The sequence below is a fragment of the Rhinolophus sinicus genome, linkage group LG04, assembly GCF_036562045.2.
Source record: "Rhinolophus sinicus isolate RSC01 linkage group LG04, ASM3656204v1, whole genome shotgun sequence".
In the NCBI taxonomy this organism is placed as follows: domain Eukaryota; kingdom Metazoa; phylum Chordata; class Mammalia; order Chiroptera; family Rhinolophidae; genus Rhinolophus; species Rhinolophus sinicus.
Window position 1 is genome coordinate 147037237 of NC_133754.1, and position 12685 is coordinate 147049921.

General features: G+C 36.7%; 1 protein-coding gene across 3 annotated transcripts in view; it reads left to right on the forward strand.

Annotated features, from left to right (window-relative positions):
- PCSK5 (proprotein convertase subtilisin/kexin type 5) overlaps window positions 1-12685 on the forward strand; it is a 404636-nt gene that overhangs the window by 267546 nt on the left and 124405 nt on the right. For all 3 annotated transcript variants that reach the window (XM_074330572.1, XM_019736691.2, XM_019736690.2), the window contains exons 18-20: window positions 3063-3160; window positions 3597-3726; window positions 4165-4280. In XM_074330572.1, coding sequence (XP_074186673.1) covers window positions 3063-3160; window positions 3597-3726; window positions 4165-4280 — 344 coding nt within the window. The remainder of the gene's footprint in view (window positions 1-3062; window positions 3161-3596; window positions 3727-4164; window positions 4281-12685) is intronic.

Here is a 12685-nt window from a genome sequence, read left to right on the forward strand (position 1 = left end):
AGGTTTGGTTCCATTATGCTATGGTATGCACATAGATTTAACACCTAGAGATGTTTTCCTTGAATGGATGACTTTAATGGATGACTGCTAAAGCCAGATAGAGCAGGTCCTCAAATAACTCTTGCTTATATCAATTAGCCTATAGTAATTATACATCATTTCACTTAGTCACAGAACCTATCAATGACGTTAAGTGAGGACCTTACTATAGTTGATAGATTCTGTAAGAGAACATGCCCCTCAAGGGAAGTAGGTAGTCTCTTGATTTCCATAGAGAAGGTCAGACAATCCTCTGTTGAGTGAGGAGTAGGAATGTGGGTTTACATAGAGCTAGAGGTCTGCTGCACTCAATCTCTTTTGAGTACTGATGGTACCTCTATTTCCACCTTTGATCAGAGTTGAAATAGTTAGAGTCTAGGCAGGTTTAATTCTTTACATTAGTTAATATTGCAACAGCATTTTTATTTCGATTTATTAATTTGTGGCTTTACTTATTTTTCATAATTGCATTCAGTGTTAGTTTGTTTAGCACCTTTCATCTCAAGACAGTCTTGACAAATATCAGTCTAGTCAGCCTAATTCTTTTTGGAGAAGGAGCAGATTGGTATAATAAAAAGAAGCAAGATAGATGTGGATCGAAATCCTCCTCCACTGTTTACCAGCTGTGTGGTCTTAGCCTAGTCACTTAGCCACTCTGAGTTTCGATTTTCTCATCTATAAAATGGTGATAATAACCCCTATGTTGCTGGATTATGATAAGGATTTACTGATAACATTTACAAAACACTTATTTCAATATTTGATACATAATTGGTCCATAAGAAATAAAAGGTTATTTAATAAAGATTATTTTCTATATTTCTTAAGGAGCAATTTATACAGTAAGGTAACCAGTGCTCTCCAATAGAAATGAGAGCCACATATGTTAATTTTAAATATGCCAGTAGCTACATTAAAAGAAGTAAAAAGATATAGGTGAAGTTTACTTTAAAAAAAATATTTAACTGAATCTATCCAAAATATTATCATTTCAATGTGTAATTAATATAAAAGATGCTTGGTGAGATATTTTACTTTTTTTTTGCTGTTATTGTACCAAGTCTTGGAAATCTGATGTGTATTTTACCTCTAAACCACATCTCAATTCAGACAGTAATTTTTTTATCTGTATTTAGATTTTATAAAATTTAGCTGAAAGTAGCCAACTTGTTCTAAACTTACTCAAAATTTTTCCAATAACTGAATCAAGCGCCAATTTATAAAATTTAGACTGAAATTAATAGAAATTAAAATTTTAAATTCCATTCCTTGGCGACTCTAGTCACATTTAACGTGCTCAGGAGCCACGGATGCCAGAGCACGTGGGACAGCATAGCTCCAACCTAGCTAGCTTATCCCAGAAAGAACCCAGGTGTTCATGGGACCAGGTCCATTAACCATGTCAGCCCTGTATGGTGGAAGCAGCAGAAAGCTTCAGGGTTCACAGTGATTGCACATCCCACTTAGTTTGTTCCTTCCCCACACAGTGCAGCCTCTGTCTCCTGACTAAATGCCAACCTCAGAAGTAATGAGCTGTATTAGAAAAACTACACAGCTTTTTTAAAACTTTGAGAAGTTTTTTGGTGGTCCTGTCTCCTTCCACAAAAGGATCTATTTGATGTAATGTCCTTTTTCCAGCTCTCTGGAAAGGGAAGGGATTCTCTTTGTAAATGACAGCTGTCTCTGGACAGTGAGGATATCAATGAATGGAGTACACTTCCAGTTATGCTGCCCTCGGTCTCTATGAGGCTCTCTCTATTTTTGTTAGGGGCTTCTAGGGTTGACCATTTTGCCTCAAGAGACCTGTAAATTTTTAAATAGTGGGTAAGAACAAACATGGAAAAACATCTATGGATAAAATACTGGAAGGACACAGATTAAAATATTAACAGCACTGTTTGGGATTCTTTTTCATCTACTTTGGGTTTGTTCTTTCCAAATTTCTTTACTGGGCATATTTCTTTACTGAAATAAATTTTACTTTATAAAATTGGTATGATCCATATACAGAGCAAAGTCAAGATGTGAATTGGAGCAATATAAAGAGTCTAATAAAATAGAACCCATTAGACCCTGTTGCTTACCATAGATACCTATCTTCTAATATCACCCATTGGCTGACATAGAATTACATGTTTCTCACCCTGGTTGTAGTCATACTGCTTATTCAGTGAGTGATATTTATATGTTAAATATTGCAAATTCTATGTATTTGTTTTGAATTTTAAGAATCAGTCGGTAGACTGTAAGAAATATCATAGCTGATAAAAATTAAGAGAGTGAAGAAAATACACATTCATCATTCGACATTCTAGCAACTCATTCAATATTAAGAGTGCTAGCTAGAGAAAATGTGGTACAGATAATGCCGAGAAACACTAAATATTAATATAACTAAGAAAAGTTGAGATGTTTGTGGAAGCAGAAATGTAGGTAGGTAATTGTGCTAAATTATTCATTAGAGTTTAAAATAAATCAAGAAACAGAGGCAAAAGTATATTAGAATTCTGTTGTGAGAACCAACAAGAAGTAAATCAGAAACGCTTAAAAACAAAAATAGAAAAGCTACTCCTGGGAGTTTGGGTAAGGGTGGTTGTGTGCTATTACTCGGTTATAATTCATTTACCATGTGTTCCTATTGCACTTATAATTATGAAACAACTTTTAAATTTATTATATAGTGGATCTGGATATCAGGGAATTGTTAGGCATATTACTAGGTAATGTGATTGTTTTGTCCATAAAATACTTAAAACCTCCAGGGTATAAGACGTGTAGGCCTGTCTAACAATTCAAAGGCATGTCCCCAAAGCTTGCAACACATGTGTATGCTACAGACATTATAATAAGGCACAGAGAAGCATTGTAGGCATCGAGAGGGGAAAAAATAAAGAGGGTACAAGGGCTATTTCCCCTGCTTTGAAGCTTTGCCAAACCCACAGGTCTCTGGGGGGAGCTATATTTGTTATATATGGAGCTGGGGAATCGTGACCTCTTTGCCTTACAGAAGTCTGTGTCTTCAGCCTGCAGGGATCCCGGTGTTCCATCACCTGTGAGGACGGACAATACTTCAATGGCCAGGACTGTCAGCCCTGCCACCGCTTCTGTGCCACTTGTGCTGGTACCCTCTCCCCCAGTCCTTCCGTTTATTCTTCTGGCTTTGGTTTGACCTTTGTCTGTTTTTAACCATCACTCATGCAAACCCACTTGACATGTTTAAAGCAAATGCTAGGGAAGCATATTTCTTTTCCACTAATCATGCATGTTTGTATTCTCATTGAAAATCAGTCCTCAGCATCCTATCCTCATTGAGAAACTTTAAAACCCTAGTGATACCTCCTTCTCTTTCCAAAAGATGAGATGCTTTTGGCAAATCGGTTCAATTTAAAATGGGTTTTTTTCCCCCCAAAGAATGTAAGAAAAAAGCACAAATACTGAATTATAGCTCTTAAAATTACAGCATATGAACGGCATTTTCATAAACTGCAACAAGCAGTCCATCATGCAACCTCTTCTGAGGTTTTGTTTCTGTTTCCTGCATTTGTCTGGCTTTTCAGGGGCAGGCGCTGATGGGTGCATTAACTGCACGGAGGGCTACTTCATGGAGGATGGGAGATGTGTGCAGAGCTGTAGTATCAGCTATTACTTTGACCACTCTTCAGAGCATGGATATAAATCCTGCAAAAAGTAAGTGGATCCATACCTCAAGTCCTGCATTTAGTTACTGGTTCTTTATTTGACTGCCTTCATAAATAATATGAAACTTAGAATTATTAATGATAAAATAAGGTTCAAACATTTACCTATGGACACTGCCCTGAAACTTTAACTCAACTTATCTTTGATTTTTCTTTTTTTTTTCATAAGGAGCACTTTAAAACCTTTACAGTAAACCTTTAAGGTAATATATCTCTTTTAAGTACATGCTTACTGCTCTATAAAATCACACTATCTACCTGCTAGGTTTTCTTTAATGTTGTCAAACCTAGCAATTACTTAAGAAAACATTTTTGTGTCATCTTCAAAGAGAGACTTAATCTTAAGAAATTAAGAGGTTGATAGTAAACACATCTTTTCTTGTGCCTGATGTGTGAAAGGATGATAAATCATATGTTTTTCCCATAGATGTGACACCAGCTGTTTAACGTGCAATGGTCCAGGGTTCAAGAACTGTACAAGCTGCCCCAGTGGGTATCTCCTAGACTTAGGAATGTGTCAGATGGGAGCCATTTGCAAGGATGGTGAGTACAACTGCCGTTTTTGATCTTCTGAGCAAAGTGTGATCTTTGTACTTTAAGGCCTAATATATTTCCACTTAAAAAAGAAACTATCAAGCGTGGGTCAGATAGGACATGGCCAATATCTTGTTGGCATTCATCTTGAACTTATGACTTCAATGGGGTTTGTTTTTTGGTTTGGGGGAGGGAGGTATTTTTAATTGCAAGAAAAAATAAATCACCTATAGTCCCACTGGCCATGATGGAGCCAGTTAACTTTTCTTTTCATTAATATAAACCTTATAGTTTTAGATGCACAGCATAATTGAGCAGTAAGTACAGAGAGGTCCCATATATCCCCTCAACACACATATAGCCTCTCCCATGATCAGTATCCTGCACTAGAGTGATACATTTGTTACAGTTGATAAACCTACATGGACACACCATTATCAGCCAAAGTCCATAGTTTACATTAGGGTTCATTCTTATACATACATACTATGGGTTTTACAGTCTTATACATACTATGGGTTTGGACAAATGTATAATGACATATATCTACCATTTTAGTATCATAAAGGACAGTTTCACTGCCCTAAAAATCCTCTGCTCTGCGTCATCCTTCCCTCCCCCCAACCCCTGGAAACCACTAATTTTTTTACTCCTCCTTAGATTTGCCTTTTTAGAATGTCATATAGTTGCAATCATATAACATAGTCTTTTCCAGTTAGTCTTTGATAAATTTCTTTCCTGTCTTTTGCAATATGTACAGGGAATTTTGTATCCTGCTTTTTACATAAACATTAGATATAAATATAATCCTGTTTTTATAAAGTCTTTAGAAACTACATTTTTAATAACAGCATAAAATTCTTGGAGATGCTATAGTTTATTAGATTGTGTATTATTTGGCTTGTCTATAATTTTGATATGTGAATAACAATCAAATGGTATCTGAATGGTTGGTTCATTAAGCCCGTGAGGCTAGGAATTAATGATAGAACCAGGTATAGAGCTTAAAACTTCTGAATGTTGCTCCATTTTTCTTTTCTTTTCTACCAAAATGCCAGGACCCCACACCTTCCCTAAATATTGATTGAATTGGTCTTGGGGTGTTGCCTGAGTATGGATATTTTTAGAAGCGTCTCAAGCGATTCTAATGTACAGTCAGGTTTGGGAACCTCTGACTCTACTCCAAGCCCCCTGACAATTTGGCAAATGCTCACTTCTCTAACCTCAGTTTCCCCATCTGTGAAATGAATGATTTTAAATTATTCCAATTTCAACATTTTGTGAACTTTTAACTGTTCTTATAGTTCACTCTGAAGGGGCCCTAAAATTTGTGCCTAAAATTTATACACACGGTACATGTGAATGATGTAGAAATTGTATTGAACCGTTGCTCTTCTAAACATCTTTGGTTTATTATGAAAATAGAGAAATGAAAAATATGTATTTGGACAGTCTTCCCTGAAAGATCATTCCCCTGGGTTTATTCTTTGTCTTCCTATGAATAACTCCTCTTCTAGAAATTTCACAAAAAGCAGAATAGTACTATGGTTGGGAGAATGTGGAGTCAGGAGTCAGACGCTGTTGTTCATATCTGGGCTCCAGACTTTGGGCAGGTTATGAATTTCTCTGTGCCTTACTTCCCTCATAAGTAAAAATGAGGAGGATAATATTACTGATCTTGTATGGTTATTCTACAACTCACTATTAGGAATGTCAAAAAACATCAAAAAACTGGGCAGGCAGTGGCACTGAGAAAACATCATTTAGGGTCTCGTTTCCATGGAGCGTCATAGGTAACTGCATCTTCATAGCTTTTCTGATGTATGACAGGTCTGGCAAGGAAAGGACAGGCCCATTCAGGCTTTGTGTTACAAGGTTTTCTTGGCTAGGGCCGATTCTCACAGCACAATATTGTGGTGAAATGATTAGGTGATGGCACCCCCAGGACCATGTAAGTATCACTTTTTAGTTACCAACAAGTACTCCTTACCATTACTTAAAAACAGGGTTCTCCTATATCTGAATATGACTAGAATTTTCATAAGTTCATATCTGAAAGCAGATGAAGATTTTTAAGTGATTGATCTGTGACTTGAAATTTTCACCCATAGCAGTTGGTACCAGTCATTTCAAAGTTTGTGATGCTTTAACTAATTTCCTGAAACCATGGTAAGTATGTGAGAAGGTATGCCAAATGGCACTTTGGTAAAGTGTAGTGTCAGGATTGTGGGCAGTAGTAGAAAAGAAATAATTTGTGATGAGTCCATTTTCAGGTCAGTTAAAGAAGGAGAGTGAGTATTGGACTCTGTCAAGATGGAAGAGTAGGTAAATGCTGTGCTCACCTCCTCCCATGACTACTTCAAAATTACAACTAAATTATAGAACAGCCATCATTAATAACTACCTGAAGACTAGCTGAACAGAATTCCTATAACTAAGGATATAAAGAAACAGCCATGCCGAAACTGGTACAAGGGGCAGAGATGTGGATCAAGCAGGTCCCACACCCTCAGTGTGGCAACAAGGAATTGGGAAGAAGAGTTCAGCTATGGAGGCCCACCCCGAAGAGCTAGGCATCTCAGACCCACAGCGGGCTCCCCAGCCTGGGGCACTGGTGCCAGGAAGAGAAGTGCCTGTAACATCTGGCTGTGAAAACCTGTAGGGATTGTATTCAAGAAAGACAATAGGCTGCTAGAGACTTAGGCATTGCAGGTCTTAAAAGGCCCAAGCACAGATTCACTCAGAGCTCCAGCACAGGGGCAGCAGCTCAAAAAGCAGCAGAGACATACAAGGAAGAATTAAATTGACTAGCTTCAAGGCAAGAGCTGGAAATGCTATAGACACCATTATTCCTTTGTTGAATTCTGTCCCAACCCAGCCAGCATGCACCAAATCTGAGTTCTGCATTAACCTGCTCTGGTGATACCCTGGGGCCCAACCCAACTCACACACCCAGTAAGAACCTATTTCCATGGTTTTTCTACACAAGCTGATTGTCTAGACTTGCACTGCAGGTGTTCCTAACATTTCTCAAAGGTTCACAAACCCCAAACAAGCAGTGGTTGGCCTCAGTGTGCCCTGTACCTCTTGTTAAGCAGCCCCAAACCTGACAGTAAGGGAGCCAGCGTTGGTTTACAACATGGCCTCTCCCAGGCACCTCCAAGCCCAGCACAGGTGGCAACCAACCACAGATCACTTTGTAGCTCCTACCAGGTGGCCCCAAGCTATGCACCGGCAAGAGCTGGCCGTGGCCTGCACCGGAGCCCCTCCCAAGAGACCCCAGAACCAAATACCTGGTGGCCAGCTTCAGACAAAACCAGAGCACCACCCAAGCAGCTACACAATCTACACATCTAAACAGCAGACTTGCCAGGCACCAGAGCCACACTAAAGTATCTCCCGCTCCGTGAGGTCAGCCCTTCACCACACAACAACTCATCCCTATAGTCATGGCCACTTCTCACAGCCAGTCAGCCTGAGGGTCAATCCCCCCAGTGACATGCCAATAGCAATCAAGGCTAAACTACAACAGGAAGGCCCACACAGGGGACACCTATGGAGCACCCAGTTGAGTGACAAGGGAGACTGCACATTGGGTTCTGCAAGACACCTTCTACATAAAGCCACTCTATCAAGGTCAGTAGGAGATCTACCCAATATATAGAAAGAAACACAGAGAGTCAGCCAAAACGAGGAGACAAAGAAATGTTTCTCAAATGAAAGAACAGAACAAAACTCTAGAAAAAGAACTAAACGAAATGGAGACAAATAATCTACCAGATGCAGAGCTCAAAACAATGGTTATAAGGATGTTCAGTGAACTTAAGGTAAGAATAGATAAACTCAGTGAGAGCTTCAACAAAAAAAAATAGAAAACAAACAAAAAAAGTCAGAAATGAAGAGTATATTAGAGGGAATCAACTGATTGTATGAAGCAGACAATCAAAACGGCGATCTGGGAGACAAGGTAGCAAAAAACACCCAATGGAACAGCAAAAGAGGAAAAAATGAATCAAAAAATATATATATTTTTAAGAGACCTCTGAGACAACATTAAGCATACCAACATTTGCATCACTGGGTTACCAGAAGGAGAAGATGGAGAGCAAGGGATTGAAAACCTATTTGAAGAAATAATGACTGAAAACTTCCCTACCCTGGTGAAGGAAACAGGAAGCGCAGAAACTCTGAAACAAGATGAACTCAAACAAGGTACACACCAGGACACACCATGATTAAAATACCAAAAGTTAAAGACAAAGAGAGAATCTTAAAAGTAGCAAGAGAAAAGCAGTTAGTTATGTACATGGAACTCCCAAAAGATCATCAGCTGATTTCTCAACTGAAATTTTGCAGTCCACAAGGGATTGGCATGAAATATTCAGTGATGAAAGGCAAAGACCTAAAACCAAGATTACTCTACACAGCACGGCTACCATTTAAAATCAAAGGAGATATAAATTGCTTCCCAGACAAGAAAAAGCTAAGGGAGTTCATCACCACTAAGACAGTATTACAAGAAAAGTTAAAAGGACTTCATTTGGAAGAGATGATCAAAAATATGCATAAGAAAATATAGGAAAGAAAACAATTCTCACTGATAGGAAAACTCTTGGTAAAAAGCAATAGATTAACCAACTATAAAGCGAGTACAAAGATTAAAAGACAAAAGTAGGAAGATAATGTGTAATTACAACAATAAATTAAGGGATACTCACAAAATCTCACTCATGAAGAATTAAAATATAATGACAAAAATAAACGTGGAGGGTATGTGTAAAAATGGTAGAGATTTTAGAATGTGTTTGAACTTAAGTGACCATCAACTTAAGAGACTGCTATAAACATATATAAAGCACATGGTAACCACAATCCAAAAATCTGCAAGAGATATACAAGAAATAAAGAGAAAGGAAAGTGAACATGACAGTAGAGAAACTCATCAACATACATGAGAAGTGAGCAAAAGAATAAGAAAGGAACAGAGAAGAACTACAAAAACAGAAAAAAAATTAAAAGCTTATTAAAAAATTAAAACCCTATCAGTAATTACTTTAAATGTAAGTAGACTAAATGTTCCAATCAAAAGACACAGGGTTGCTGAATAGATAAAAAGAAAACAAGACCTGTATATTTGCTGCCTATAAGAGATCCACTTCAGATTAAAAGACGTACACAAACTGAATGTAAAGGAACGGAAAAAGATTTTCATGCAAATGGAAACAACAAAAACACTGGGGTAGCAACACTTATATCAGACAAAATAGACCAAAGACTATACAAAGAGACAAAGAAGGACATTTCATAAACATTTATGCATCCAACATAGAAGCACCTAAATATATAATTAATGGCATAATATCAACGACATAAAGGGAGAGATCAACAGTAATAAAGTAATATTAGAGGACTTGAACCCCTCATTGACATTAATGAATAGATCATCCAGACAGATAATCCACAAGGAAACAGTGGCCATAAATGATGCATTAGACCAGATGGACTTAATTGATACACTTAGGACATTTCATCCAAAAGCAGCAAAATGTACAATCTTTTCAAGTGCACGTGAAACATTTTCCAAGACAGACCACATTAGGTCATAAAACAAGTTGCAATGAATTTAAGAAGACTGAAATCATATCAAGCATCTTCTCCGATCACCATGGTATGAAACTAGAAATCATTTACAAGATCAAAACTGAAAAATACTCAAACATATGGAGGTTAAATAAATTACACCTATAATATCAATGGGTTAACAATGAGATCAAGAAAGAAATCAAATGATACCTTGAGATAAATGAAAATGAAAACATAACCCAAAATCTATGTGACTCAGCCAAAGCAGTTCTAAGAAAGAACTAATAAATGTATTCAGTAAAGTAGCAAGATACAAAATTAATATTCAGAAGTGAGTTGCATTTTTGTACACCAATAACAAACTATCAGAAAGAGAAATTAAGAAAACAATCCCATTTACAATTGACTCAATAAGAAAAAATACCTAGGAATAATTTAACCAAGGAGACAAAAGACCCATACCCTGAAAACTATAAGACATTGAAGAAAGAAACTGAAGAAAATACAAACAAACATATACCATGCTCGTGGATAGGGAGAATATTAAAATGTCCATACTATGCAAAGCAATGTACAGATTCAATAAAATCCCTAAGAAAATACCAATGACTTTTTTCACCGAATAATTTATATGGAACCTTAAAAGACCTCAAACAGCCATGGCAATCTTGAGAAAGAAGAACAAAGTTGGAGGTATCATGCCACCTGATATCAAACTATACTGCAAGGCCATAATAATCAAAATAGCACGGTACTGGCATAAAAACAGACACATAGATCAGTGGAACAGAACAGAGAGCCCAGAAATAAACCCATGCCTTATATGGTCATTTAATCTATGACAAAGGAGGCAGAAATATACACTGGGGTAAAGAGAGTCTATTCAATAAATGGTGTTGAGAAAACTAGACAGATATATGCAAAAGAATGAAACTGGACCACCTGCTTACTCCATATACAAGAATGAACTCAGAATGGATTAAAGGCTTAAATGTAAGATCCAAAACCATAAAACTCCTAGAAGAAAACTTGAGCAGTAAACTCTTTGACATCATTCTTAGTAATATATTTTTGGATGTTTCCTTAGGCAAGGGAAAGAAAAAAAAATAAACAAATGGGACTATATCAATCTAAAGAGTTTTTGCACAGTGAAGGAAATCATCAACAAAACAAAAAGACAACCTAGCTAATGGGAGAAGATATTTATCAATGATACATTGGATAAGGCCTTAATATCCAAAATACATAAGCAACTCATACAACTGAACAAACAATCCAACTGAACAAACAATCCAATTAAAAAATGGACTTGAATAGACATTTCTCCAAAGAGGATATACAGATGGCCAATAGACATGTAAAAAAGATGCTCAACATTACTAATCATCAGAGAAATACTAATTAAAACCATGAGATACCACCTCATCTATGTCAGAAAGTCTTTTGTCAATAAATTAACAAGTCTTGGCAAGGATGTGGAGAAAAAGGAACCCTCACACACAGTTGGTGAGATTGTAAATTGGTGCAGCCACTTATGGAAAACAGTATGGAGATTCCTTGAAAAATTAAAAATAGAACTACCATATAACCCAGCAATTTCACTTCTGGATATTTATCTGAAGAAATCCACACTAATTCAAAAAGATACATGCACTCCTATATTCATTGCAGCATTATTTACAATCACCAAGATATGGAAGCAACCTAGGTATCCATAGACAGACAAATGGATAAAGAAATTGTACGTATATACAATGGAATATTACTCGGCCATAGAAAAAATGAAATCTTGCCGTTTGTGACAACATGGATGGACCTCAAGAGTATTTTTTTAAGTGAAATAAGTCAGAAACACTGTATGATTTCGCTTATATGTGGAATCTAAAAAACAAAATAAATTAACAAAACAGAAACAAACTCATAGATACAGAGAACTAATTGATAATTTTCAAGGAGGGGATTGGGGGGATGGGTGGAAAAGGTGAAAGGGATTAAGAAGTACAAATTGGCAGTTATAAAAATAATCATGGGTATGTAAAGTATAGCACAGGCAACGTAGTTAATAATATTGTAATAACTATGGTGTCAGATGGGTATTAGACTTATCAAGGGGATGACTTCATAAGGTACATAAATGTTTAATCACTATGTTTTACACCTGAAACTAATATAATATTATATGTGAACTGTAATTGAAAAAAAAATTTTAAGCAAGGGAACGGTAACCACAAATTTCAGAGTTTACTTCTAAAAGCGAAGAAGAAAAATAAGTACGTGGCAGATCCAAAAGAATCAGAAACACTCACATTCTGGGTGATGGGTTCATGGATGTTCATACTATTATGCTTTCTTATGTTACATATTCTGTGTAGCCTCAGATATTACATATTACCATTATAAAGACCATTAAATTTGTAAAAGAAAGAAAGAGAAAGAAAAAGAAAGGGTATTTTTTTTCTTTTTAAATTTTCTTGGGGTGACAATTGTTAGTAAAATTGCATAGATATCAGGTGTACAATTCTGTAATACATTATCTGTATCTCACATTGTGTGTTCACCACCCAGAGTCTGACTCTGGGAAGAAAGGGTATTATTGATGGCTCACCAGGCTTTTCAAATCACTTGGCAAGTTCATTTAGGATGTGCTATTTATTCTCTTTCAACTGTCATATTTCAATGATTCTAAGACAACCTGTTTTACATTTTATCATCTCTGAAATCATACGCATCTTATAATTCATGGCAGGTCACAACTGCTTTTGACCTAGAAGGTTGATGTGACATAGTTGTCATTGCCTGTGAATATAGTCACAGAGATGTCTGGTCAACTG